Here is a 26,046-nt window from a genome sequence, read left to right on the forward strand (position 1 = left end):
GGGATTTTATGTTCTCTGGACTCTCTGAGCTTACTGACTATATATACACAATTATCTGTTTGTACACCTGAAGGCGCCGTCCTTCCATAACTTATCATTTTGATACCTCTTTTCGGTCTAACCATCCGATATTGGAGACTTGGCTGCCACACATATTTGTGGAGGTGTTTTGTTTATGTTTTATGTTTATTTATATCTTTGTTTATTATAACTTTTTGATTATCATTGTATTTATTATCCATACATTGGGTAAAGCGCCAATCTGATATCATATCTATCTATATCTATCTATATCTATCTATATCTATCTATATCTATCTATATCTATCTATATCTATCTATATCTATCTATATCTATCTCTCTGAGTGGCTCATGACACGAGTTACATACTAGGGATAAGCTTACATTCTAAAAGGTGTGGAGAGCATGATTAATAAGACATTGGAATCATAATCGTAGGTTAGGTAAGGCTAGGTACACACTGAAGAATTTTCCGACTGATTTGATATCTCAAACGATTGTACCTACGACTGAAGGTCCGATCAGTCTGACGATTCATCCATACACACTGACACGACCTTCACATCTGTGCTCTTCATCAGGTCCTCCAGTCTTCAAAGAAAGACAGGACAATATCCATTCATCCTTGTCACACTGATTAATACCGCCTTGTTATAGCCATCAACATGTTCTACCGAATTTCGTTAGCTTCTGTGACTTTAAAACGAATCAGTCTCAGAACGAACAAATGAATTATTCCTTCTACAGCACTCTCTACATTTATTCACCGGGACATTTATCGCTGGCATCGGCTGAAAAGAGCCCGACTCTGTGAACTCTATGGAGATCGTGAGCATGAGGGCATACCCACTGCATGACCGGTTGGTGGTTGGTCGGAAAATAACAGTACGACCAACCAAATTAAATGATCGGCAGTTTGCGTATAGTGACACGATCTAAAGTCGTCCCACTCACACAATATCTGACCAAACAGGCGGATGTCGGCTGATTGGAGATTTTCCCTGCAATCAGTCCAGTGTGTACCCTCCATAAGGCTAGGTACACGCTAGAGGTTTTTCACCCGATCAGGCCAATCACACGATTAACGACCGTCCCCATATCACATTAGTGCGTATGATCCCACGATCAGCAATTATCACTCCAAAGCACAATCTATCATTTGAGTTGACTTTATAAACGGACTAAAAATCATGTTCAACGATGGAACAATGTCATTTAAATTCTGCAGTGTTTAAACTACTGAGATGTGGTCATGAGTGCATACAGTCACAAGCTTTTAAGCCGATGGTTATAACAGATGCAGAGCACAGATCTGAAGGTAAAACATGTAAGTGTGTACACATGAATGGGCATGATGATCGGGGGATTGTCGTTGGTAAAATCAACGATATCGCATCAGGAGACATTTTCTGTAGTGTGTACCCAGCCTAAGTGCTACATGTATACTTATAAGTTATATTAAAAAATATATATATCTCTTTGCTATGACATAGGAATAGATAAAATGGTCCACTCAGAGGTAGAGATAAGTCACCCTAGCCATAGGTTGGATAATTATATAAATCAGGTAGTCCAAGAGAGAAGTCAATCCAGGAGGAGATTCTCTTTATAACAAACGCATGTACTCCCAGACAATGGGGATGACTTTAAACTTTACCAAAAAGTGTATGTAAAAAGATAACTAATGCAAATGATCATGTATGGTTTTCTTTGCTAGTAATTAGGTGCCTTCTAGGATTGTTCCAAGTAATTATCTCCAAGCAAACCTCTTGTGTTCCTTTGTGCAATGATCATAACTGCACAAAAACCTTTTTGCACCTGAATAGATACAGTTAATGTGACAGAACTAAGGCTGGGATCCAGTGACCAAGGGTCTGCCTGACAGCGCTGGTTTCATTGCATCTCCAATATATCGATCAATTTGCTGAACCTTTGCAGCAACTGTTTGACGTGGTTTTATTACTCCTGCAATTAGAAAGGCAGACAGGAGCCTTTTATTATAGATGCAATAAAGTGAAAGCGCTCAGCCATGTAAGAGCTCCACCATGAACTAATGGCATAGCGCGGGGCCATTAATTGTTACACGGCTCACAGGCCTTGCTTTATTGCAGCTCCAATACGTACTTGCCTGTTGTGACAGAGGCTTTGATAATTAAAGTGCACTCTACAGCCAGAGCCATGGCTAGGCTCTCAGCTGCGGTATGTGATTAATAGCAGAACACATCAATGTGGGAGGCCAGTCCTCTCTCCTCCATCCTCCGGCCCTGAGACTGCTGGACAGACAACTAAAACGCTTCTTACAAAAATCACCCACCACATCCCTGGTAAAAGGGGGGGGGGGGGGGGGGGGGGAGAAACATGGGTGTGATATAGAAGAGCACTATGAACTACACAAAGAAATAACCATTATTGGCACACCTACAGGACCAATATTTAACTTACAGAGAGCAGTTTTATTTCCATCAGACAGATTTCTGCCGTTATCAGCTGCCGTATGTCAGCCTAACCGTCTCACTGGCAAAATGATCCTTTCTAGCTTTATAGTAATCTAGTAGTTTTCTCTATTTAAACGTATGGAACAGTTCTTTCCCCTCTTGGGTGTTCCCTGCTGATGGAATAACTTGAGTAACAGCGGTATGGTTTATTAGATCGTAAGCTATGCATGGGCATTAACATTATAATCCATACATAGTATTAGACAAACTGCCATCAGGGGGTAACAGGAAAGAGTCATATAGGGAGCGTGGCCCCCGGCTAGCCGCCAGAACAGAGGCCCGCCCCCCCGCTAGCCGCCAGAACAGAGGCCCGCCGCGCCCCCGCTAGCCGCCAGAACAGAGGCCCGCCGCCCCCCCAGCCGCCAGAACAGAGGCCCGCCACGCCCCCGCTAGCCGCCAGAACAGAGGCCCGCCGCCCCCCCCAGCCGCCAGAACAGAGGCCCGCCGCCCCCCCCAGCCGCCAGAACAGAGGCCCGCCCGCCGCCCCCCCCAGCCGCCAGAACAGAGGCCCGCCGCCCTCCCCCAGCCGCCAGAACAGAGGCCCGCCGCCCTCCCCCAGCCGCCAGAACAGAGGCCCGCCGCCCTCCCCCAGCCGCCAGAACAGAGGCCCGCCGCCCTCCCCCAGCCGCCAGAACAGAGGCCCGCCGCCCTCCCCCAGCCGCCAGAACAGAGGCCCGCCGCCCTCCCCCAGCCGCCAGAACAGAGGCCCGCCGCCCTCCCCCAGCCGCCAGAACAGAGGCCCGCCGCCCTCCCCCAGCCGCCAGAACAGAGGCCCGCCGCCCTCCCCCAGCCGCCAGAACAGAGGCCCGCCGCCCTCCCCCAGCCGCCAGAACAGAGGCCCGCCGCCCTCCCCCAGCCGCCAGAACAGAGGCCCGCCGCCCCCCCCCAGCCGCCAGAACAGAGGCCCAGCCCCCCCGCTAGCCGCCAGAACAGAGGCCCGGCCCCTCCGCTAGCCGCCAGAACAGAGGCCCGGCCCCTCGCTAGCTGCCTTTACAGGCTCTGCTTACGATAACTGATGGCAGGTAGGCTGCATAGTAATCAGAACGTTGTGTGGGGGAAATAGGGGGCATGGCTTAGCAGGTTACAGAGAGCAGCAACATTTTTGGCTCTGATTAGGTGAAATCACATTGCAGCATTAGAACGTTTCCTACAAAGCATAAGACAATTATATAGCCCAACTACTAGCCCCCCTATGCCACCCCTCCCTACAGCCGCCCCTGCTCCCCAGGCTGTGCGTGGACTGAGGTGAGCATATGTATTCATATGTAACGGTAGGTCCTATGGAACCTCAGTGGAGATCCCCAATCAATTTCATGTAATCCCCCCCTCCTTAAAGGAGTCAGGGGTAAATCGTCTCCTATGTGAAAAGCTTCCTGTAAGTGTTCATGTTATTGCATTAAGCAGTAGGACGCACTCAGCATAGTGGAGATCTTGGCTGCTGAGGCCTCTGGCCTATATATTACATGCCCTGCGAGTGCAGCTTACTAATAAAACACTGAAACATCTAATGGCACAACAAGCAGCACACACAGATGGGGGTGAGCGATCACTGGCACAGGAGTATAAACCAGCACGGGTGACATTCATCTCTAACACATCAGCGGCCTGGACTGTATATCACAAGATCAGTCTAGCGGCTGGGATGAATGGAGCTCCTTGTTTAGAGAGCTCTTCCCCTTGTCCCAGAGGCACGGCTCAGTCGTCCTTTAAATCATAGGATATATTAACGTTGTGAGAAATAATTTAGCTCCGTGTGTCTGCCAGCAACAGATAGGGGGGAACTTGAGTGTTCAAGTGGCAGTGGCTCGGCGCCATCCAAGCTTCTCGTTTGCAAATCTGGGTATCCGAGCTTCTCATTTGCATAATTTTCTCCAGAGTAAGCAGAGCTGGAAGTACAGATATAGTCAGCACACGCAGAGAGCCATTACCACAAGCACGTCCTCCTGACAACTGAAACGTAAGCCGATCACGTCACAAGCTGCAAGAATATGGCTCAAAGTACTGGAGATAGGGGATAACTGGCTGCGCACTAAAACTGGGCCCTAGTGTATGTGTGTGGGGTTGGGAATTTAGATTGAGAGCTCTAAGGGCGCAGCAACAGATATGAACTTTTAAAATATTACCTGTATAGCATTACGTAATATAGTGGCGTGATATAAACAAACACACAAATATATAACAAGGGGCACAGACATCAGCTGACTTGACACTTGACCAATGGGGTCATCAGCTTTCCCTCTCCAGGACAGTGATAGGTTTCCCGACACCGCTTTTTTCCACGCAGTAAATAGCAAGTGAAGAAACCAGGGAGGCAGGAACGCAGCGCAATCAATGTTACACGGTATCATAGGCAGTAAGCTGCATTCAGCAAAGAGACCAACTCCTGGCTTCTGCTCAGCTTAGTACTAAAACATGTGGCTTGAAAGACCTGACAAAAATGACATTCATCTGCCCTAATCCGCATCATTTTTTCATAACTTTAGCGAAAGAAAGGACAGTCTTTTAGGCTCACTCAATAAATCAAGCAACACGCTGTTGACGGCCAATGGCTCTTCTTTTATTGTTGGTGGCTGGGAGAGACTGGGCTGTCTGCAACATGTTTCGTGAGGTGTGGTCTCCCTCGCTGAGCTTAGTGTCTGGATGCAGCCTCTGTCAGCGGTAAGGCTGACCGCTCAGCTAAGGGGGCTGTCAGACGGGCTCTGGGTTAACACTTCCCAGACCAGAAAGGTCAAATCAGAAATGAAAATGCAATGAAAGAAATCTGGACTTGCAATAGCAATGAGACCGCAGGTGGGAGAAAGGATTTAACCCCCGCTGCTAGAATCCCTTTGATAACTGTATAAATGAGGACTGACTTGTATATTATATACACAATGATCTAAGTTTCCACATCTGGATTTAGTGTACGCAGCGATGCTGGCACTCGCCACTTCTCGTCTTCTTACTGATAAGTATGAGATTTGTTTATGTGAACAAAGCTGCAACGAGCACCCTTATAGTGATCTGTAAATTACACTTTAGAATCCTAAATTCAGCCACTTGTCAGATAATTACAGGGGTCCATCAGCCGGTACAGGCCCTCTGTACTCTCCAGAGGCTGCTGGATACCTGCTTCATGAGGGGGGGGGGGGGTCTTTGACAAAAGCGGGTTATGGCAATCTGACAGCTAAAGAGTCAATGGGAGACGCATGAAAACCTCTACCTATTTAACTGCACAAAGACTGCTGTAACCCATAGCAACCACAATGTTCCATTTTCAAAGTATTAACCCCCAAAGGTCTACATGTGTGTCTTTGCAGGAAAATATAGACTCTAAAGCCTTACCGTGCTCGAGAGAGATAACGCACACACACACACACACACACACAGGTGAAAGGCTCTTTACAGGATGTTGCAGATTAGACGTATGCAGCAACACAAACCAACTTATGATGAATGAGCAGAGCGGGAGAACCCTGCTGAGACCATATTGTCAGCACATCAGATAATCCGCTGTGCTTCAAAGACGACAGCCATTCTGCACAGTGTAAATACGTGCGGCCGGGCCTGGCCCTCGCAGACAAATAGTGGGCTCATTAGCTGGGTGATGATTAATGGCCTTGGACAGAACAGATTGGTGGCGACAGTTCAAATTAAATAGTTAATGTTGTATTTACAACACGATTGCTCAAAAATATAGATTTCCAGAAAAGGCAGGTGATCTATCACAAATAATCACCAATGCATCATAATACACACAGACTGAACATGCAAAGTCTACACAGGTGGGGAGTCCCAACACTGTACTACAGACATACTAAACAGCTTGAAAAGACACCACAAGTACAATATAGAAGGCAGTATTCTTATACATGTGGTGAAGGGGGGTAACAGGATCCATTATGGAATCGGATTTTGCTTCTCTGGGCAAACTGTCTGCCCCAACTAGCCGAGGTCCAGCAACATGCGATCAGCACAGAGAATAGTTTAAACCCAAAGATTTTTTCCCCCTCTTTAGAGAGGAAATGCTTGTGCAAAAGGTGAGGAGAGTTAATATATGAGTAACTTATTACAGCGCTTTGGAGAATAATTATTGGGAAAGCGAAGAGAAAGCAGTAGAGTTGCCATTAAAAAAAATTAAAAAAAAAAGAGGGTTCAGAGTGCCCTCCTCCCCCTTCATATGGTACTTTAGGATACAGTAAAATATTTAGTTGGAAATCTTTGACCATAGTGCCCTCCAGTGGCCGGTCTGGTGTAGCATATCAATATTTAAAAGAATCAAATTATACAGTCTTGTCAAGCAAACTCCACTTGAAAAACAAGATGTAAAACGCCATAAGTAAAAACAAGCAATTCTGATTTCATGAAATTTGCAATGCATATCAGATACGCACGGTACTCCTGCTTTCATACATGTCAACTGATGAGGTTCTGCTTCTGTCAATCTGATGGCTCAAATGAAGATATTAAAACAACTGAATCAACATGGACGAGTGTCGATGAAACGGTGGCAGGTGATAAACAAGTAGTGATCCTGCATTTAAACCAATGTACGAGGGTGTCACACAGGAAGAGCTGAAAGTCTGTCCCAGCGGCTGTAATGAACCATGTGAAGAATACACGGCACAGGAGAATCAATGCCACAATTTAACATTTCCGTAATAATATTTACTAGTTTAAGCTACTTAGAATAATGCAAAGCAAAATTATATTGAATACAGAGCATGTCCAGGCAGCATTATCAGGCTGTTTCCACGCTCCCAGAACACAACATAGAATTTGGTGACAAAAGAACCTACAAGCGACATACACACGCACATACACATACACGCACATTTAACCACTCGGCCAGCCCGCCCTATGCAACCCTTGTAACTAGCCAGTTTTGTCCAAAACAAGGGCACAATTCTGTAGACCCCCCCCCCATTGGGGTAACACTTACAGGGTGAAAGGGTCACAGAAAGAGCTGCAGTTCTGGCCAATCAGCACTGAATTAGACACTGCTTATGGATGGCAATACTGGGACCAGAGACATTTGCCCCCGTGGCAGGAGGGTGGAGCTGGAGGTACCATTCATTACACCAGAAACAATGGATAACTAAATGTGTCTAGCATTCTGCCTGTCCTCTCCTTTACAGAAAGCAGACACTGCATAGGACAGCGTTTGCTAACCTGTGACACTACAGGTGTTGTGAAACTACAATCCCCAGCATGCTTTGCCAGTAGATAACTAGCCGATAGCTGACAGAGCATGCTGGGACTTGTAGTTTCACAACACCTGGAGTGTCACAGGCTAGCCATCACTGGCATAGGAGGTGGTGCGTCTCTCTCCCGCATCATTCTGGTAGAAGCCCGAGCTTATGAGAGAGGTGCAGAACATTTTCTAAGGGCACTGATCTTACTGCAGGGTCTTGCAAAGGCCCTGATCAGACTGCAGGGTAACACAAAAGCAAGGGCCAGTCTAAGACATGAAATGCTTTCGTCTAAACTTGTGTCTTATGGAGGATGAGAGAACCATTTATCTAATTTTTTTACAACACAATTTTTTGTTTTGTGGTGTTTTTCAGGTTCAGTTGTCCGTTCCATTGACAGGTGTGTATTATGTGTGTGCGTGTGAGTGTGCTTTCGTCCAAACGCAGTTTACTAAACCAGAATCTAATCTTTAGAGTTCCCACTTGTTCGTGTTATTCGCATTCAATAAACAAAGAATAGTGATGTACTAGTTGTGGCGTTTCTTTAAAAATAATAAAAACCTCAAAACGCAACAAATTTACATTTTCCGGACGGCAGTTTAATGGAGTCCCTAGAGAGCGAATGTCTGCCGTATTGTGTGTGTACTGGTTCCATCATTTTTAACTAAATGAACACTGTGGGGGAACTTCAATTACAATAAAATTAGGTGTGACGTGTTTCCAGAACGGCAGCAAAGACACTTCACACTTTTTTTTTTTTAGTGCAATCTCCGGTGAATTTTGCTTGTGCCCCATAGAGGTGCGAGCAGAATTCAGCATATACTTTTACCGTACTAAGGGTATAAATGAGCAGCTCCTGAGAATACCGTGGCTAATTAAACCTCCCCCAAAGTATCACTGCATCGAGAAAGCAGATTGCTGCTGACCAACATATACAAACAGCATTTTTATCGCACTTAAAGCACCATAATTCTAAATATGTGAAACAATAACCCGTCCACAACTCTGATCCCAACAAATTCAAATCCTTATCCATCGACTGATCTGTTACATGAAATAACACGCATGCACAAAACTTCACACACTTTGGAATTTATTTTTCAGGTGATCAGCCCCATGCCCTCTAGACGAGTGCCAAGATAGGTCACTGCAGCAGTACTGTTAGCCACTTACCATTTCTAATCCATTCATCAGAAGAGGACTGTTTGCAGTAGAAGAAGAGGCTGTATATCATTCTGTCACACACACGGTGCAGCCTGTACTGCAGTTTACTCCAAGCAAATTCATTTACTCTCGTTAAATCCTAAGCAGCTTTTTTCCCTTCCCAAACCTGATTTTTTTTTATTATGTTCTTCTTCGCTGCATTATTAACACCTAAGTATTACTACCCTCAGCACTAACTTAGCGCGAAGTCTCCATAGTACAACTCAGAATCTTTCCGGCCTCCGTCTGGTAGGCAGCTCAACGGACTACGAGAAACACCAGACCACTGCCGGCACCATTCAATGATTGGACGTGGCAGGACACAACGTAGATCGGTATTTGTGGACACCACTGGGATACCACCAATGTGCGCTGATCAACATGAATTCAGTTCCACTCTTAAGAAGAGTAAAACAAATACATTTCTATTACTGAGGGGGCTTTTATTTCTCATTTGTAGCAACAATACAACTGCCAAGTAATCTTACACTTTATACCTAGTGAGCCAAGTATGGCTCAAAGAGCTACCACTTACATTTTCTGTGAAATGCCTGCCGTTATAAGACAGCTTAATTGGATATTGGTTACTTTGTATTCCGAGGATATTAAAAAAAAATGTCTCAAGCCATTTACTTGTTTCAGTGAGGTCATATTATCTGTTTAACAGAAGCCTCACCCATACTGATGAGCCCCAATCAGAGTGAATCAGTCTGTCCATGAGATTTTGACTCGGTACTTGTCTACGTCATGCACTGAATAATCAGAGCGTTTACTCCTAGGACTGTCGAGTAAAGGGTACTCCTAGAAGTGACCTCCCTGTAACAGTACACCTTATTCACATTAAAATAAATGGAAAAAATATACTGCTCTGTTGAAACAGAAGAGCGACAGACCTACAATAGTGAAGACATCTACTGAATTAAATTCCAAAGACATTTCCTCCTAGCTCTTGGAGCTGCTGCACTAAATTGCTTTAAAGTCCTTTCTACTGTATTACACACATCTTTAAAGCTCCGAAATGAATTATATCGTAGTGTGCTGGCAATTGTCAGAGAGAAGAGTTTTCTCCCCGATACAGATGGTTTAATTCCAGAGACGGGGGGCGCACATCAGCCAATCCACGGTCAGGTCTACTGACTAACTTCAATTTTTATTTCAATAATGAAGTTGAAAGCTGGGTGATGTGCCCGCTTACTCATCTACAGTGACAATATTTTACAACAGAACGTGAATGGCTTCTAAATGAACTGATGAGCCCCATTCACCAATCTAGTACATGTAAACTCTAGTCTATGTTCTACACGTTACCTTCATCAAACTCCGCATCCTCTTCTGTGTGTTGCGGGAATGGAAAGCAGTTTGTGATTTCAAGGCGATCGTCCACCACAAGGCCAAGCAGAACCCCTTGGACAACCTCGCTTCCCCGGCCCTCCTCCTGATAATGTTTAATGATCTTTAGCACCACCTAGTGGGAGAAAAATGAGAAGCGCTGAGAACTCAATACTATAATAATTCTATTTGAAATATACACTTACATTCAACTACATCTCCATTCTAGTGATCAACAATACAGGGTATTGAAACTATGTTGTCACAGCTGATTATCATTATTTATTTATAAGGCGCCACAAGGTTTCCACACCGCCATACACAATACAAACAGACCATACAGGGAAACCAGTAAAGAACATTAAACGAGTAATACCATGACGTCAGAGCCTCCAGGCATAGCAATTATAGCAAAGAGTAGGTAGAGAGACAGGAGAGAAGAGGGCCCTACTCATAAGAGTTTACATCCTAAAGGGAGAGCGAACAGACAGCTGGTACAAAGGGAGTCAGAAGAGGGGAACAACATGGAGAGGATGTGGGCGATGAAGAGCAGTGAATACCACTATGTTATACATCTACTCAAACTAACCCAAAAAACACAGTTCAATATACACACAACTTATGTGATGCTAATATGTACTAAATGACATCTTACTTGCACCCACAGAACAGAGAGAACACCTATTTAACGGTGCACGACGTAAACCATTTTCATCATTAACCACCATTTATTTATATAGCGCCACCGATTCCGCAGCGCTGCACAGAGAACTCACCCACATCACTCCCTGCCCCATTGGGGCTTAGTGTCTAAATTCCCTAACAGACACAGACAGACACACACACACACACACACACAGGGAGAGACTAAGGTCAATTTTGATAGCAGCCAATTAACCTACCAGTATGTTTTCGGAGTGTGGGAGGAAACCGGAGTACCCAGAGGAAACCCATGCAAACACAGGGAGAACATACAAACTCCACACAGATAAGGCCATGGTCGGGAATTGAACTCATGACCCCAGCGCTGTAAGGCAGAAGTGCTAACCACTTAGCCACCATGTACTGCCCCTTTTGAACATATTTACTTTTTGCCACCATTTCATTAGATTTTTAGTAGCTGCCCACATATCTGAGGACAGCAACATACACTACCAAATAGACAGTATTGAAATGCTGCATGGTTATTATAATCATGCTTTACAAGGTTCCACAATAACTGACAGCAATCTATGGTGGGGAAGTAGAGCCTATAACAAAGATATGGACAGGAGGGTATAACCAGCGTGGTAAAGAGCAGGCAGGCAGCATGGTACGATGACACACAGGTGAGGCGTTGGGAGCAGGAGGGCCCTGCTCCGGACAGCTTACAATCTACTAAGATTGTCCTGCAACTGCACAGCTGGAAGCATCCAAAAATCATCAATTTGACAGTCCCCATTCTCTGTGACCACTAAGCACAGATTACCTTCATGTGCTACTAGCAATATACAACCTACATAATGGAAAGTAGGTAAACGGGGAGAAAGTATATCCTCATTTATATAGCTTCAAGGTGACTGTGAGCGTTGTATTCAGATCTTACAAGATACTTGTATTTGAACACCTGAAACATTACATTCTGCATCCACTGTTATAAGATCATGAATTAGAAGAGCATGCGCCCATTCAGTTGTTTTGTGGTAAACAGTCAAAATGTATACATACAACTGAGGGCTTGTTGCACACCCAACAGTAATAATTGTCTGAACTCACCGAAGACAAATTATATATATATATATATATATATATATATATATATATATATATATATATATATATATATATATATATATATATATATATATATATTATATATATATAACATTTTATGCCACGATTCTAGCACAGTGCTTTTAAAGGGAATTTTTATTAGGCTTACACATTGAATATTTAAAAAGAGGTGTATGGTGGCACTGTGGTTAGCATTGCTGCCTTACAGCATAGGGGCCATGGGTTTAATTCTATCCAGGGCTGTGTGTGACGTTTGTATGCTCTACTCGTGCTTGCTTTCCTCCCACACGCCAAAGACATACCAGTAGGATAACTGGCTTTTGACAAAATTAACTCTAGTGTGAGTGTACGGTATATAGATTGTAAGCTTTACTGGGGCAGGATTACATGTTCTCTGTAAACTGCTGTGTAATATGTAGGCACTATATAAATAACATTTAATATACAAAACAGCCACAGAATCACAGTGGCACATGGCCTCGGAGTCCATCAGAGAACGCTTTGCCACTTTCAGCTGTGCAGAGTAAGCCGTTTGCAGGCTTGGACTAGACAATACAGGTATCTATTTGGCACACAGAGTCTAAGTGAGCCCTAGTAGGAGGTTTGAGTAAGGTACAACTCAAAATTTTAATATATACACATCCCTCACGTCTCTAAAGCTGTGTTGGCAAACCAGTGGCACTGCAGCTGTTTGTGAAACTACAAGTCCCAGCATACCCTTCCAGCAATAAGTTGCTATATATGGGCAAAGCATGCTGGGGCTTGTAGTTTCACAACACCTGAAGTGTCACAGGTTAGCCAACACTGCTCTAAAGGATCACATATAGTGAGATTGCGTCTTACATTTTAGGAAGGGCTTACACTTTTTAATCTAATTTTAGTTTCTCAGTTGACCTGTATAAATGGGATTGACTGGTGGCCCCAACAATGGTGCTATGCAGTTCTGAGCATTCATTGACTACAGGATAATTCAGGCTGTGGGTGTTTGGGCAGGGTCCGGAGAACAGTGAAGGACTCCGGCTGTGCTTGGCTGATAGGGGGCAATGCCAGCTGTGGCGGCAGAGGAAGCAGCGTAAAGATGTAACGCTTTGCGATTAGAAACAAAACCGCCAGAAAAGATATTCTGGTTTTCAGAAACCACCGAGGACACCGCACTGCTAACACTCTGCTCTACTGCCGTCCAGCTAACGTCGGCTCAGACAGGGCCTGTCCAGAGCGCTCTTCTGCACCACAGCACTATGGTACTTGGTAGTGAACGATGTGTAGACGTCTCCTCCAGCACACTGTTCCCTGGGACCCTCTCCCATGATCAGGCTACAGAATCCTCCCCCACTTGACATGTGCTCACTGGCAGACTCTAGGCCCGTGATGGCGAACCTATGACACGCGTGTCACTGGTGACACGCTGAGGCATTTTGACTGACACGCAGGGCCGGCGCTAGATGGTCCGCTCCCGACTTCCACCTGCCCCCAATGTACTTCTGGCTCCCGGCTCTCAGCTGTCACTAGTGCTTCCCCTCCCTCCCAGAGCTCCCGGTGTGACGTGATGACGTCACGCGCAGCTGCGTAGTAGGCTGCGCGGTCTTTCTTCCCGAGGTGGCGAGTGAATGCCGGCAGCTTAAATAGCAGGTAAGAAAATACCTGCGCGGTTGGCAGGGCGGGGGTTAATGACTAAAAAATACTGGGCAACAGCTGTAGGAGAGACAAGGAAAGAAAAGAAAATACCTGTGGGGGGATAAGTAAAAATATCTGCAGGGGGAGCAACTAAAACTGGCTGTGTGGGGGGTTAAGAAATACCTGCAGTGGGGACAATGACTGTAGGAGGGGGTAATGAAAATATCTGCAGGGTGAAGTAAGGAAAAATGGCTACAGGGGGGGGGGGGTGTCAATGACTGCAGATGGGGTAATGAAAATATCTGCAGGGTGAAGTAAGGAAAAATGGCTACAGGGGGGTGTCAATGGCTGCAGAAGGGGTAATGAAAATGGCCAAAGGTGGGTAATGAAATGAATTTTACTATTATTAGTTAAGAATTATTTTTATATATACAATGGGGCAGGGACTGATGTGAATGAGTTCTCTGTACAGCGCTGCGGAATCAAATAAATGGTGATGATGATGATATACATATATTTTTATAGATATTATCAATTATATACATTTTTATACACTTTACTCCCCACAGTGCTGTTTTTCTTATGTTTAGATGTGTGATTTAGTTAGAGGGAGTGCAATAGTCCCTTTTAACAGCCATCAACCTGACTTTTATCTTTCTCCTGCCAGGATTCTTCTTCTTTAGGGGCTGTTTTCCTATCCTATCATCTGGAGCCTCTTCTACTGTTCCAAGCCCTGCCTAGTTCCTGCTCCACAGACTTGCTGAGTTCTGCCAAAAGTGCTGCAGGTACGCACCAGCCTACTGCTAGTTACAGAAGGGAGTACGTAGTGTAGTGCTTTAAATTATTTTGTACAGGAGTCTGTCCAACAACAAACTATTAAACAGTACAAATATATTAAAAATATAACTCTTTCTTTATTAGGGCTGTAAATATCACCAAATTATGGATATTTCTTGAAGTGACACACGACCCAAGGACGGCAACACTTTTTTCCGATTTTCGACACACCAAGCTGAAAAGGTTATCCATCACTGCTCTGGGCACCACCTTGCCTAAGTATGTACAGATTTGTCAAGTGCCCAGGCTGTTATTTCCCACCTCCGTCAGAGTGACCATACGCATCTTATTAACCTCGCCGAAAAGTGCCCTTCTCACACTTGCTAAGGATGAATGAGGAATAATCCTCCTATTTAAATGGCCTTTGCTAACGGTTTATGTACAAAGGTCTCCCTCGCTCTTCACTGTTTTGGTTAAGCTGCCTCTGTACAATTTCATATGTGGATAAGAAGATCCCACCGTGCACGGAGGAGCCTGAACAGCGTTAATGGTATTCACTGCAATGTTCAGTGACGGATGCTTATTGCTGGTATATTAAAAACCATGTGCTCCACCACAGCAAGAGAGTTATCAAAGCAACTGTATCAAGCACACAGTTCTGTGATGTGAGAAATGCAGACAAACACTTCGAGATGCTGCACAAGTCTACGTGTCAGAGAGGCCACACGTGTAAATGGAGCCGCACATTGATTGAACAGCCGTTGAAATGACATACATAGCGCCTTCCACTCTGTGACCTGCAATTCAGACCCGTCACTTGGATCCCGCAGAGCTGAAAACAATGCAGTGCTGCCCGTGGATGCCAGCTGAGAGATCCGAGTACTCCAGTCGGCGGGAGAGGAGTTCATTGACTCAGACAACGGGGACATTTACAGCACGATGCAAGTAACCGTTTACAAGTCATTGCAAATAGTGCAGACCCGAGAATAACAGATGCTGCCTTTTAACATAAAGTCAAATTAAACAGCAAATGTGTATATTCCTAATATAAATTGCATATACATATTTTAAAATACATAAAAGCTACAGGTAAAAGGACAATAAAACGTAACAAGAATACTACAAGATAACGCCAGCGCCAACAGCAATTAGCTATTGTATTCATCTGAAAAAGGCTAAGGGGCATATTTAATAAAGCACGATAGTGCTTTTAACGGATCATTAAGGTCCCACAGTGTCCTCCGCAAATTTATTAAGGGGGCATCGCAGCAGATATCATGGATATCTGCTGCTTTGCACTCCTCTTCGTTTTTGGGAGCAGTCACCATACAACAGAATGGTGACTGCTCCTTGCCGCAATCTAACAAGTCCCGAAAAAACATATTTTTCGGGAACTTGTCATGTTAATGTACGCCAGCTGCAGCTGGCGTACATCATCCGAATTGAGGAAATCTAATGCTGTCAGCTCTGCTCCGGAGAGCAGAGCTGGACAGCGCATGTGTGGAGGGATCACATGATCCCTCCCTGTCACTCAGCGCTCTCTCTCTGCAACTATCGTTGCAGAGACAGAGAGGGATCTGTGTGCGCATGTCCAGTTCTTGGAACTGGACATGCGCACTTGAAGAGTGAAGAGAAGACCCGAAGACAGCGCTTCCGAAGAGGGGGGTAAGTATGTTTTTTTTTTTCACTGAAACAGCAGATTATCGGGACTGCTGTTTCTGTACTCCGGTTTTGATAAATTTGAGAAATGAATCAATACTTATCCGTCCGATAAGGGTTGATAACCATTTCTCTATTTCAACGTTAAATGATAAATGTGCCCCTGAGTCATACTAGAGTCAATTTTGGAGGCTACTGCTAGGAAGGGATGCATGAGGGGGAAGGGCTTCTTTCCAAATTCTCCTTTGCCCAATAAACCCTGGTGGGTGAATCCCCATTATTATATGCCCACCAAGCAGCCTGTCAATTTGCAATATAGCATATGATGCTGCAATGATGTATTAGAAGCCTCTAGGCTCCATCTTTGCTTATTATAGAACACAGAATCCCGCTCAGTATTCGGACGTTGCAATGAACGGACAGTCCGCGCACTAATGAATACTGGCTCAGCTCACACGATGGCCGACTGCACCGCGTGAAGGGGATAAGTGCCCTTTAATGTGCTCGTTTCCTTCACTTTGCGGCACGTTGCGACTCCTTCCAGTTTGAAATACTTTGGAAATGTCAGCGGAACCATTAAAGCCCCATGTTCTGGATGTGCTTGTGTATGCAGCCTGTGGCTTCCAGCGAGACATGAATACGTCTCTATGGCAACACAGTTTTAAAGGAAAGAAAAGAAAAAACAGCCACCCAGTAGTAATAGAAGATTTCTTAACTGTGCAGGTAAAACGCTTTCTTGTTCGCATTATTCCCTCTAATGTATGTGTGATTTCCTATTGTAAGCCGCTAAAATACCCCAATTTCAGAGACAGAGAGACCCCTTTCTTTGTGGCTTGCAGGCAGGCTCTGTTTTGTTCCTCTGGGCCTCCCAATCAGCGTAACCTCTGCTCTATAGATCAGTCTTGCAGGGCTCTGCTCTCAAACAGCTTGATCACAGCTGCCGTAAATCTGATAAGAGAACATTAAATATAGAAATAGCTTCTCCCATGGTCATCCTGCAGAGGTATCTGGCTTTTAAACTTGCAGCTCATTAGACTATTCTGTAGGTGTATTTATCTGAGGCTATGCACACAGGTGCTAGAAGTCTATGTTTGAGGTGCATTTCTAAACATAAATTAATTAAGCATGTCAAGGGATGTGAAAATAATCATTTTACAGAATAGGACTATACATATGTGTTTTTACCAGATTTTAATTTGCATTGCACAGCAGTGCTTTTATTTGTCTCAGTGCAATACTTCTGGTGCATGCAAACTTATATTCCACTTAATAAGTGCACAGAGGCGCGATTATGTAGTGATTTCACATGAACGGGGTAACTTTCTGAATAGTCAAAGAGGTTTAAAAAAAAAAAACAAAACTAAAAAACAAAGAGCAAACTTGTAGATACAGATCTAAATGCCTACAAAACTATGTGGCTTATAGGGGTCGTTAACATGTTTAAAAACACAGCACAATCGCCACTATTTACATATCCTAACGCGTCAGTGCGTTTTCGTGATGTCAAGCGGTCATGAACATTGGTCCCATTATCTAGGGGATGTCTGGATCGTGGCTTCTCCTTGACACAGTATAGGCACGCATGCAATAAACGTAAAAGAGAAAGAAATGCTGCAGATAGAGCCAAGTCATCATATAGTAATCGATCTTCCCTTTAAATATTGCTGCAAGTAATGCTGTTATTTAATACTGAGAAATGACAGCTTGTGGCAGCTGGTGAAATGTAAATTCCATCTCAAGAACACGACATAAAACGGATGCATCATCCAAGCTACACGTGTTGATTAGCGTGAGACAACACGGACACGTCAGTTACATGTGTTGATGAGCGTGTGAACCATCCCTGCTGTAACTAATCACCAGCTAAAAGTTTAATTTAATGTAATGATGTTCTCTTGTTTCAATTGGGCGCAATAACAACAAATATTTGACACACTTATGTAGATGACTGACAGGCCGGTATAGATCCAATGAATATAAACAGTATTCTAGACTTAGAATGTTGTGGATAATCGCTACCAAACGGAATGATAAAACAGAACTTGTCGCTTTATTCGGTAAACTGCCGGATGCTAGCCAAATGACAGACCTTGATATGACCTAGTCTACAACATGCCAATGGATTACACAACTCCAAACTGCTAAAGAAACAAACTAAGAAGTCGAGTCAGTGTAGTGTCAAATGCATTTGTTACCAACTGGTTGTGGAAAGTGAGCTAATTAAGCTAATCACCGTCATTTGGTCCAATGAACCGTCACAAAGCCAGACCCAGGTGCAGCTGTTATCACAGATTACGCACAAGTGATCCCACACTCGTAGCCCCTGGTCCTGGACACAAGAATTCTCTCTTCTCGGGCACTGAGAAAAGCCCCAAGTCACACAATGAGACAGACACCGTCCTTAGGAGTTTCCATTTACCTTAGTGTACGGGAACAAATCAAATGCTTGGTTTAATTTTGCAATTATGCTTAATTACAGGAGATGGGGGGAGGGTTCTTAAGGGGGTTTTGTAAGTTGAGGGCTGTGGATCTGTGTGTTGCATGATTCTAAAGCACAACACGGAGGCATAAAAACTAAACACCGACGTCTGCTGATCCATACATGTGATATTTCAATGTACCTAAACAAGGGAGAAACAGTGGATAACAGTTTTAAATTGGTGGAAGAAACCCAATCTCTGCTTGAATACAGAGCACATGGATCTGCTATTCATAAAAAGCAGCATCTCCTTGCAGACCCAAAATACATTCATTCATATATATGTGATGATTGGTTGATTCTCAAAAGAAATAATCAGCCAACTCCAATAGGTTGACTTGTACCAGTAACTGAAGATGAGTTAAAAAAAAAAAAATGTTGAGATACTGGAAGTTTTTTTGAACACTGAAAAACTGGTAACTTTACAAAATACAAAAAAAAGGGGGGCAAAACTTTTAGTAACCACTTTTTCCACTAGTATGGGTTATAACAGTGCATGGGCAAACTTTTTCAGGAGCGGGCCAAATAAAGAAAGAAAAACTTTAGGCGGGCCAATATAATTTATTAAAAAATTCAAATATCGAAATATATAATACAACTTTTTTGAATGGGACGGGAGGGTGTTATATAGCAGTGTTACCTCTAAGTGCAGCAATCGTACAGACACAGGACTTATTTCAGCAGCTTGTTGCAGATCCGTCTTTCTGGTGAGCCACTAACTGACAACACAACAGCCAATCGAAATTCGCCTTAGTATATGGCCCAGCCCATCTCTTCTCACATGACTTTCAGCCATTAGGGGGCGGGCAGGTGTTTGAGTGATTGACATAGGAAGTGTCCTTTTAGGAAGGAGGATGAAGTGTAATGGAGGAAATAGCTGGGAAGGCATAAAAATTAAGGTTCTGACACACAGGGTCGGCCCTAATAAATTTTATGCATATTTGAATGAAATTTTTGAAAATATTGCGGGCCGGAGAGAACCTCTAAGTGGGCCGGACCTGGCCCGCCGGCCGTAGTTTGCCCATCACTGGGTTAGAAGATGGACGTGAACATCTGCTGGTCACCACCCATTGCGACCAGGATTTTGCTATGACTTGTGCACCAGTGTTCACTCAAAAGCAATTAAGGACAAAAAGCATTAAAGGGAATTAATTGGGCTCTATAAATCGCTATAAAATCGTGTGTGTGTAGATGTAGAGATTACAGTGTTGCTCATCCTATTTCAGAGTCTGCCAGAGTATGACTGACGGCTGTAACACAGACGTCTCAATAAGGCTCTGACAGGCGATGAGAAACAGCAGGTGAAAATCATTACAGGATTCAAGGCCGTCTAAGAAGATATATACAAGTGTAATGAGACAATTCTCATCAGGAGCCAACTTACAACTGTTGAAAAGCTTTCCCCACCCTAAATATTATCTACTCCCTCCACCGGTAACATCATAGGATTGCAACCAAACTGACCCAATGTGATGTATAGGACATTGACCAGTGACTTTCTACTGTGTGGGAAGATATTAAGCAAAACAGAGTGTACAATCTGCCCCTCACATGTGTGGCCAGGTATACAGTTATTAGGAGACACAAGACCACATTGGTTGCTGTTCAAGCAGCCTAATAGAGGTTCAGTATCTAGTAGACCTGTTAAATTTGCCTCTCATCCCCCCCAAAAATAAACATTTTATAACATACATCCCGACTCAGCAGTACATTGGTTAGAAATCATCTTCAAACCAATGCCATCAGTCCCTATGGAACGTAAGGTATGTTAGAACTTGTCGTACAATGGCAAATCATCTTCCCTACCTATTCAGAAATGTAACAGACTTTAAAGTTGATACATGATACTAAGTGTAATGCAACTGTTATTTGTATGGTTAAAACAATTAAATTAATGGTCACCGAAAGTTAGAAAACATCAGAAGTATCTAGTCTCAAAATATATATATATATATTTTTTTTTCTTCCATGCGAAATGAAAAACAAAAAGATAAAAATGTCTGATCAGTCACAAAAATATTAATTCAAGTATGCAGGAGAATCAAGCATTTTTGTAGCTGGAGGTTTGTGGAGTGCCGAGTCTGAAGGCATGAAATTCCATTAGCCGCCTGAAATTAATGGTTTTCGGAGAAGGCCGCTGATGCAATGAGTGGGAACTGAAGAACGCCAGACACTGTATGCATGCATGCATGCAGCCTAAATAACTTCACCCACAGCGCGGCAGAGAGCAGAAAATTACACTGAAATTTCTGTCACAGGCCGTCTACTAGAACATATGTCGCAGCCGACACAGGACAGACGGGGTTAACCATTACAAACCCAGCAGAGCGGACAGGACTTGGGGCACGGTTAGGCATGTGCAGGAGGGTTAAATGACCAAGAGCTATTATTCCAAGCACCCAGGCCGACAGGAACACCGTGAAATAGAGACCAGCACAGAGCAAGCAGCTATTTTATTTCTGACTGTCAAAGCCAGTAGTTGTAATTCTTAGGAAAGGCTTCGCTATTACCCATCAAACACACTCAAGGACAGCAGCAAACAGTTTTTACAGTCTGGAAGCTACCGGGCCCATCAATCACTTTTTACACTACTTTAGTAAGTAGGGAATTTAACCAGCGATGAAGTCTTTCAGAGGTCTCTGCTTTCATAACCCGCGGTATTAATCTCTTCCAGAAAACTGGGATTTTTTTTTTGTGTTAATAAAAAGAATTAAGACTTAAAATAGACCTAAGCAGTCGTTCCCAGCAACTTATTCAATGTTTTAGCTATGCAGGAAATAATGCACCAATATGAACGTATAGTTGCATCTGGAGACAATTTGAAATAGCTTGTTATTTATTGGCCTTATGTTTTTACATGAGATGCACCTTTGTTTTGATTGCAAATAAAAACAAAATGTTATACAAAACAGAGGAACACAGAGATATAGATTATATATATCTATATCTTTACAGGCCAGGTCTGGCTTATCTGAAACCATACAGAGATATAAAGTATATGCTACATATTGACCCAAGTTTAGCCAACGCAGAAGACACTGAGCACCTACACAGCATTATGGGTGTACATTGTAAGCTCAGGACAGGAAAACCGCTTTCATTTACAGAGGCAATTTACTATTCTCAGACTTCATGTTAAACTGTGCAACGCTTATATAGAAAGATATACAGTGAACATTTGCATATAATACACTCAATATGGCTAGTTTTAACTCTACTACAGAAAGAGTGCAGCAATCTGAGAGCGCATCCACTGTACTGCGACCAGAAGCCCCAGCATTAAGCTTTCTGCAACAAGGGTTCTTATAGGCTGGATGCAAAAAAAATGCCTATCCGACACCACCACATACAGTACAGATATTGTATGAGGTGGCAGATGACTATATTTGATCGCCCACACCCTAGCTTTGACAGAGACCATTTATCTCCGTGGAGCAATCTTTGTACATTATTCAAACACAGCACAGACTGCAACGTGTAACTTTGGTCCTTTCTGCATTTGAGTAACGCTCAGTATGTGGAATCCATACAGATCAATGATCTCTGCCAAGAGTCCGGTCAGGCTGCAGTCCATTGCACATCGGACGTCACGAACAATCCGCAGTGTGTACACAACCAGAGTGACAGCAAAGGCCAATTAATTCCATCTATCATGTATTTTAATGCTAAGATGTCAACATATTGTTTGCAATATATGATACTAGTTGGCAACTATATTATAGTATCCTCCATTTTTTAAAGTGTTACACACATAAAAAGTTCAATCATTTTAAGTGGGGGAGAATTGTCAAGCGCACCACTTATAATCATAATAAAAGCTTGCAAACAAGCACAATAGTCCAAACAGATTGTAAGAAAATAAAAAATGAAAAGTAATGAACAAGTAACAAAATTGTTTAAATTGCAAACATTTGGGAGTGTGGTTTGGATGCCATCCTAGCTGGAAGCAACGTGCAAGAGCTCCCTGCTCCGAGCCAAACTTATTGGAGATTTACTCCTTTTCTGCTTGCACAAAGCCTATCTGTCCCCACAAGAGCCTGTGCTCACCCAGCGAGCCTCAAAGGGACAAGTACCTGGGTGTTTTCCTCACATCCCGTTATGATCTTCTCTTTTGTGAGAACTTCCTACCTCTTATTTCCAGGATACAGGCCGATCTGTCCTCCTGGAACCGCCTCATTTTTTCATGGCTGGGCAGGATCATAGCTGTCAAAATGAATATTCTCCCCAAATAGCTATACCTATTCCAAACACTACCGGTAGCAGTCCCTGCTTCTTTCCTTGCCAACACCCAGAAGGCCCTCACCCGCTTTATCTGGCATCATAGAACCCCAAGAATTTCAGCTAATATCCTAAAACGTTCAATCCCTGGAGGCAGTAGAGGCCTCCCCGATCTCAAATTATACTATCTGGCGTTCCATCTCTCGCAAATCGTTCCCACATACGGCCCCCCCATCTCATATCTCGACATAGAATCAGCCTACTTAACCCTGCCTGATCTCACCCCTATTTGGGGCTTATCATTTTCTCACCACCCCCTCTACCATTAAACTGCTCCCTTCTATCAAATTTGATACCACACTCTGGGACTTTCACTCTTCCAAATTAAAACTCTCAACTGCGATATCCCCTTTAATCTCCATCTGGAACAATCCGGTGTTTCCCCCCGGATCTGCCATCAAGATACAACGTAGCTGGACTCGTGCAGGCTTTAAATTACCAGTGGATTTCTCCAAACAGGGCCGATGGCTTTTGCTTGCAGATCTCCAACCCCGTCCCAAAGTTCTCAAATATATGGTATTCTTCTCACTTCGGCCCTTCCCTCTCTAAACCCTCATGAGGAAGAGTGGGAAAAGGACTCGCATATCAGAGTTCAAACTGCGCCAGCCCAGAACCGCAGCCCAGCAAGTACTAGATGCATTCAGCTAGAGCAGGCCTGGCCAACCGGTCGCTCTACAAGTTCCAACATGCCCTGCCAGCTATAATCTATTGACAAAGCATGCTGGGGCTTGTAGTTTCACAATACCTGTAGACCCACAGTTTTGGCGGCCTGCACTAGCAGAATATAACTAGCGCTTTCATTTGAGGATGGCACCTTCAAGCTCTTTTGCCCAATTACTCCCTACACGTTCCAAAAAAATAAATCCCTTTAAGCTGAGAACCCCTTTAAACAGACAGCCATATCCATGTGGGATACAACATGCCAAATATACTGAATTAGTATACAAAAAAAACGTTTGCCTAGTGTCAAAAGGAAAAAAGTTTAGAAGTAAACATTCTGACACTTGCAACCCGATAACTCACTGGCAACATTTGAACTTGTTATCTATAGAGTTGGACATTATAGGTTTGGGGGTTTTATTAGTTAAAACTCACATCAATCCTGTCTGGTGGCTCCAGATTTCTATCAATACAGAGAGAGAGAGAGGCTATCACAGAAAACCATCCCTGTATCCTGGAGGCTTCATAAGAACAGTAACCAGCGCACAGAACAAGCATGAAAAGGATGGGATCAGGCTGTCGGCTGAACTCCAGCAGTTGGCATTATAGGATCTCGACAATGATCCTGACCTTTATCTACCGGCGCACAGCGAGCACACTGTGAGGTGTACAGTACAGTACGTCAGACACCGATACCATTAAAGAGCCAGTGGTCAGCGAGTGCTGCCAGCACATCACACACCAGGTACACATCATGTCTATAATCACTGCGGCTGCTCGTGCTAGGGAAGCTGTGTGACCAGAGGGCTTTATGCTCAATTACAGGAACACTGAACCTAATATACAAGTCTTATAAATGAGCTAGTGATCACTACAGTCATGTGAAAAATGAAGCACGCATGCTTTCAAATGTTTTGTTACATGAGTAGATTGTAAGATTGTAGATTAGATTGTAAGCTCCTTGAGCAGAGCCCGCTCTCCTCTTGTTTCCGCCACTTTTAACTTTGCTCTCCAGCTACTCTGACCACCTCTCCCTCTTGGACCTTCTGTCCACTGACTCCTCTCTTGCTTTTCTCTGCATCCTTCAGTGGCTCTTAACCTGTTAGCTGCGCCCACCCTCTTGGGCACAGGTTTCCAGCTTGTGCTGCACATCCCTCACCCTTTCAACCATCTTTTTAGCTGTGTTTTGAGCTACCGGAGAGATAAGTGTTATTTGTATCAAGCTGTTTTACCTTGTACTGTCCTATTGTTTGTCCCTATAAGGCGCTGCGGACATTTTGTGGTGCCCTATAAATATTAATAATGAGGACAACCATCCAGTCCTAAAATTTGATAACTAATGTCACGACAAACACAAAACATATTCATCATTATTAAGACAACAAGTATGTAAAAGTAAGCACACACCATTATTTAGTAGAACCAGCTTTGGCAGCAAAAACTTGCAGTAAGTTTTCTGCATAAGTTTATCAGTATCAAACATACATCTAGTATATATCACAATCCATGCAGCTTGACACCGTATTTGGGGCAGCACATGGCATAACGGGTAACACTGCTGGCTCACAGCGCTGGGGTCACGAGTTCAACCCCCGACCTGTGCGTGGAGTTTGTACGTCCTCCCCGTGTTTGGGTGGGTTTCCTCCTGGGACTCCAGTAACACGGGTTAACTGGCTTCTAACCACAAATGGACTCTAATGTGCGTTGTAGGGAATTTAGACTGCAAGCTGTTAGCGATAAAATATTCTCTATAAAGTGCTGCGGTATGGAGGGTCTATAGAACTAAGTTACATTTGATTATACAGCAGAGTGTAAATTACTGTTCTCCATTTAAGTAGGTTTTAGAAAATAAAGATGGATATTTCCGTCAAGCTAAGTAGTTCTGTGTAGAGATCAATGATTGCCATGTAGAACAATCTAATTTACCATTACACTTCTGTGATCACACAACTAAGAACCTGTGTAACTATTCTGTGTGTGTAATGCCGGAGATGGTTATTCTGAAAGCTACATTCTCTGATAACTGTCCCACCCACACATGATGCAGTAGTGGAAGGCTTGAGAAGAGACCCCAAAAAAGTTGCCATAAGTTTTACAAGTCAGGTAACAATTAGCAGGGAAGAACTTTAGCAGATGTCAGAGTGTGAGCGATTGTCACACAAATCGCTGTAATCAGAAGAGAAATCTTCCTCTACAGAGCACGACTGATCATGAATGGAGGTATTCTCACAGTCTCCCGCGGATGAGTCATACGAACCAGCTTGGAACCGCTCTATTGTCATGAATCAATGCCTTTCCTGAAAGCAGCTTTTTTTTATTCTTTAATCAATATAAAGTACCTTGGCCCCATCTATGATCTTTTCATCGGAGACATTTTTCCATAGCGATAGAAGTCAAGATGCAATCAGACCGTTCCACATGACTCTTCTTTTCCCATTCAAAACCTCGCATGACGTATGGCTGAACTCGGATGACATTATGTTAAACATTGAAAGAAACTTGTGTAATTACCTATTTGAGTAGAATCCTCTGCAGCCACCGACATTAGTCAACAGGAAAGGGACAGATTATACCTGCTGCAATTCT

The 26,046-nt window shown here is 43.6% G+C and overlaps 1 protein-coding gene across 1 annotated transcript in view; it reads right to left on the reverse strand.

The window, feature by feature from the left end:
• EIF3H (eukaryotic translation initiation factor 3 subunit H) overlaps window positions 1-26,046 on the reverse strand; it is a 105,286-nt gene that overhangs the window by 59,282 nt on the left and 19,958 nt on the right. Inside the window, exon 2 of the mRNA XM_075213984.1 lies at window positions 10,200-10,356. Within this exon, the coding sequence (XP_075070085.1) occupies window positions 10,200-10,356 (157 nt within the window). The remainder of the gene's footprint in view (window positions 1-10,199; window positions 10,357-26,046) is intronic.

Source organism: Mixophyes fleayi, chromosome 5 (assembly GCF_038048845.1).
Source record: "Mixophyes fleayi isolate aMixFle1 chromosome 5, aMixFle1.hap1, whole genome shotgun sequence".
Taxonomy (NCBI): domain Eukaryota; kingdom Metazoa; phylum Chordata; class Amphibia; order Anura; family Limnodynastidae; genus Mixophyes; species Mixophyes fleayi.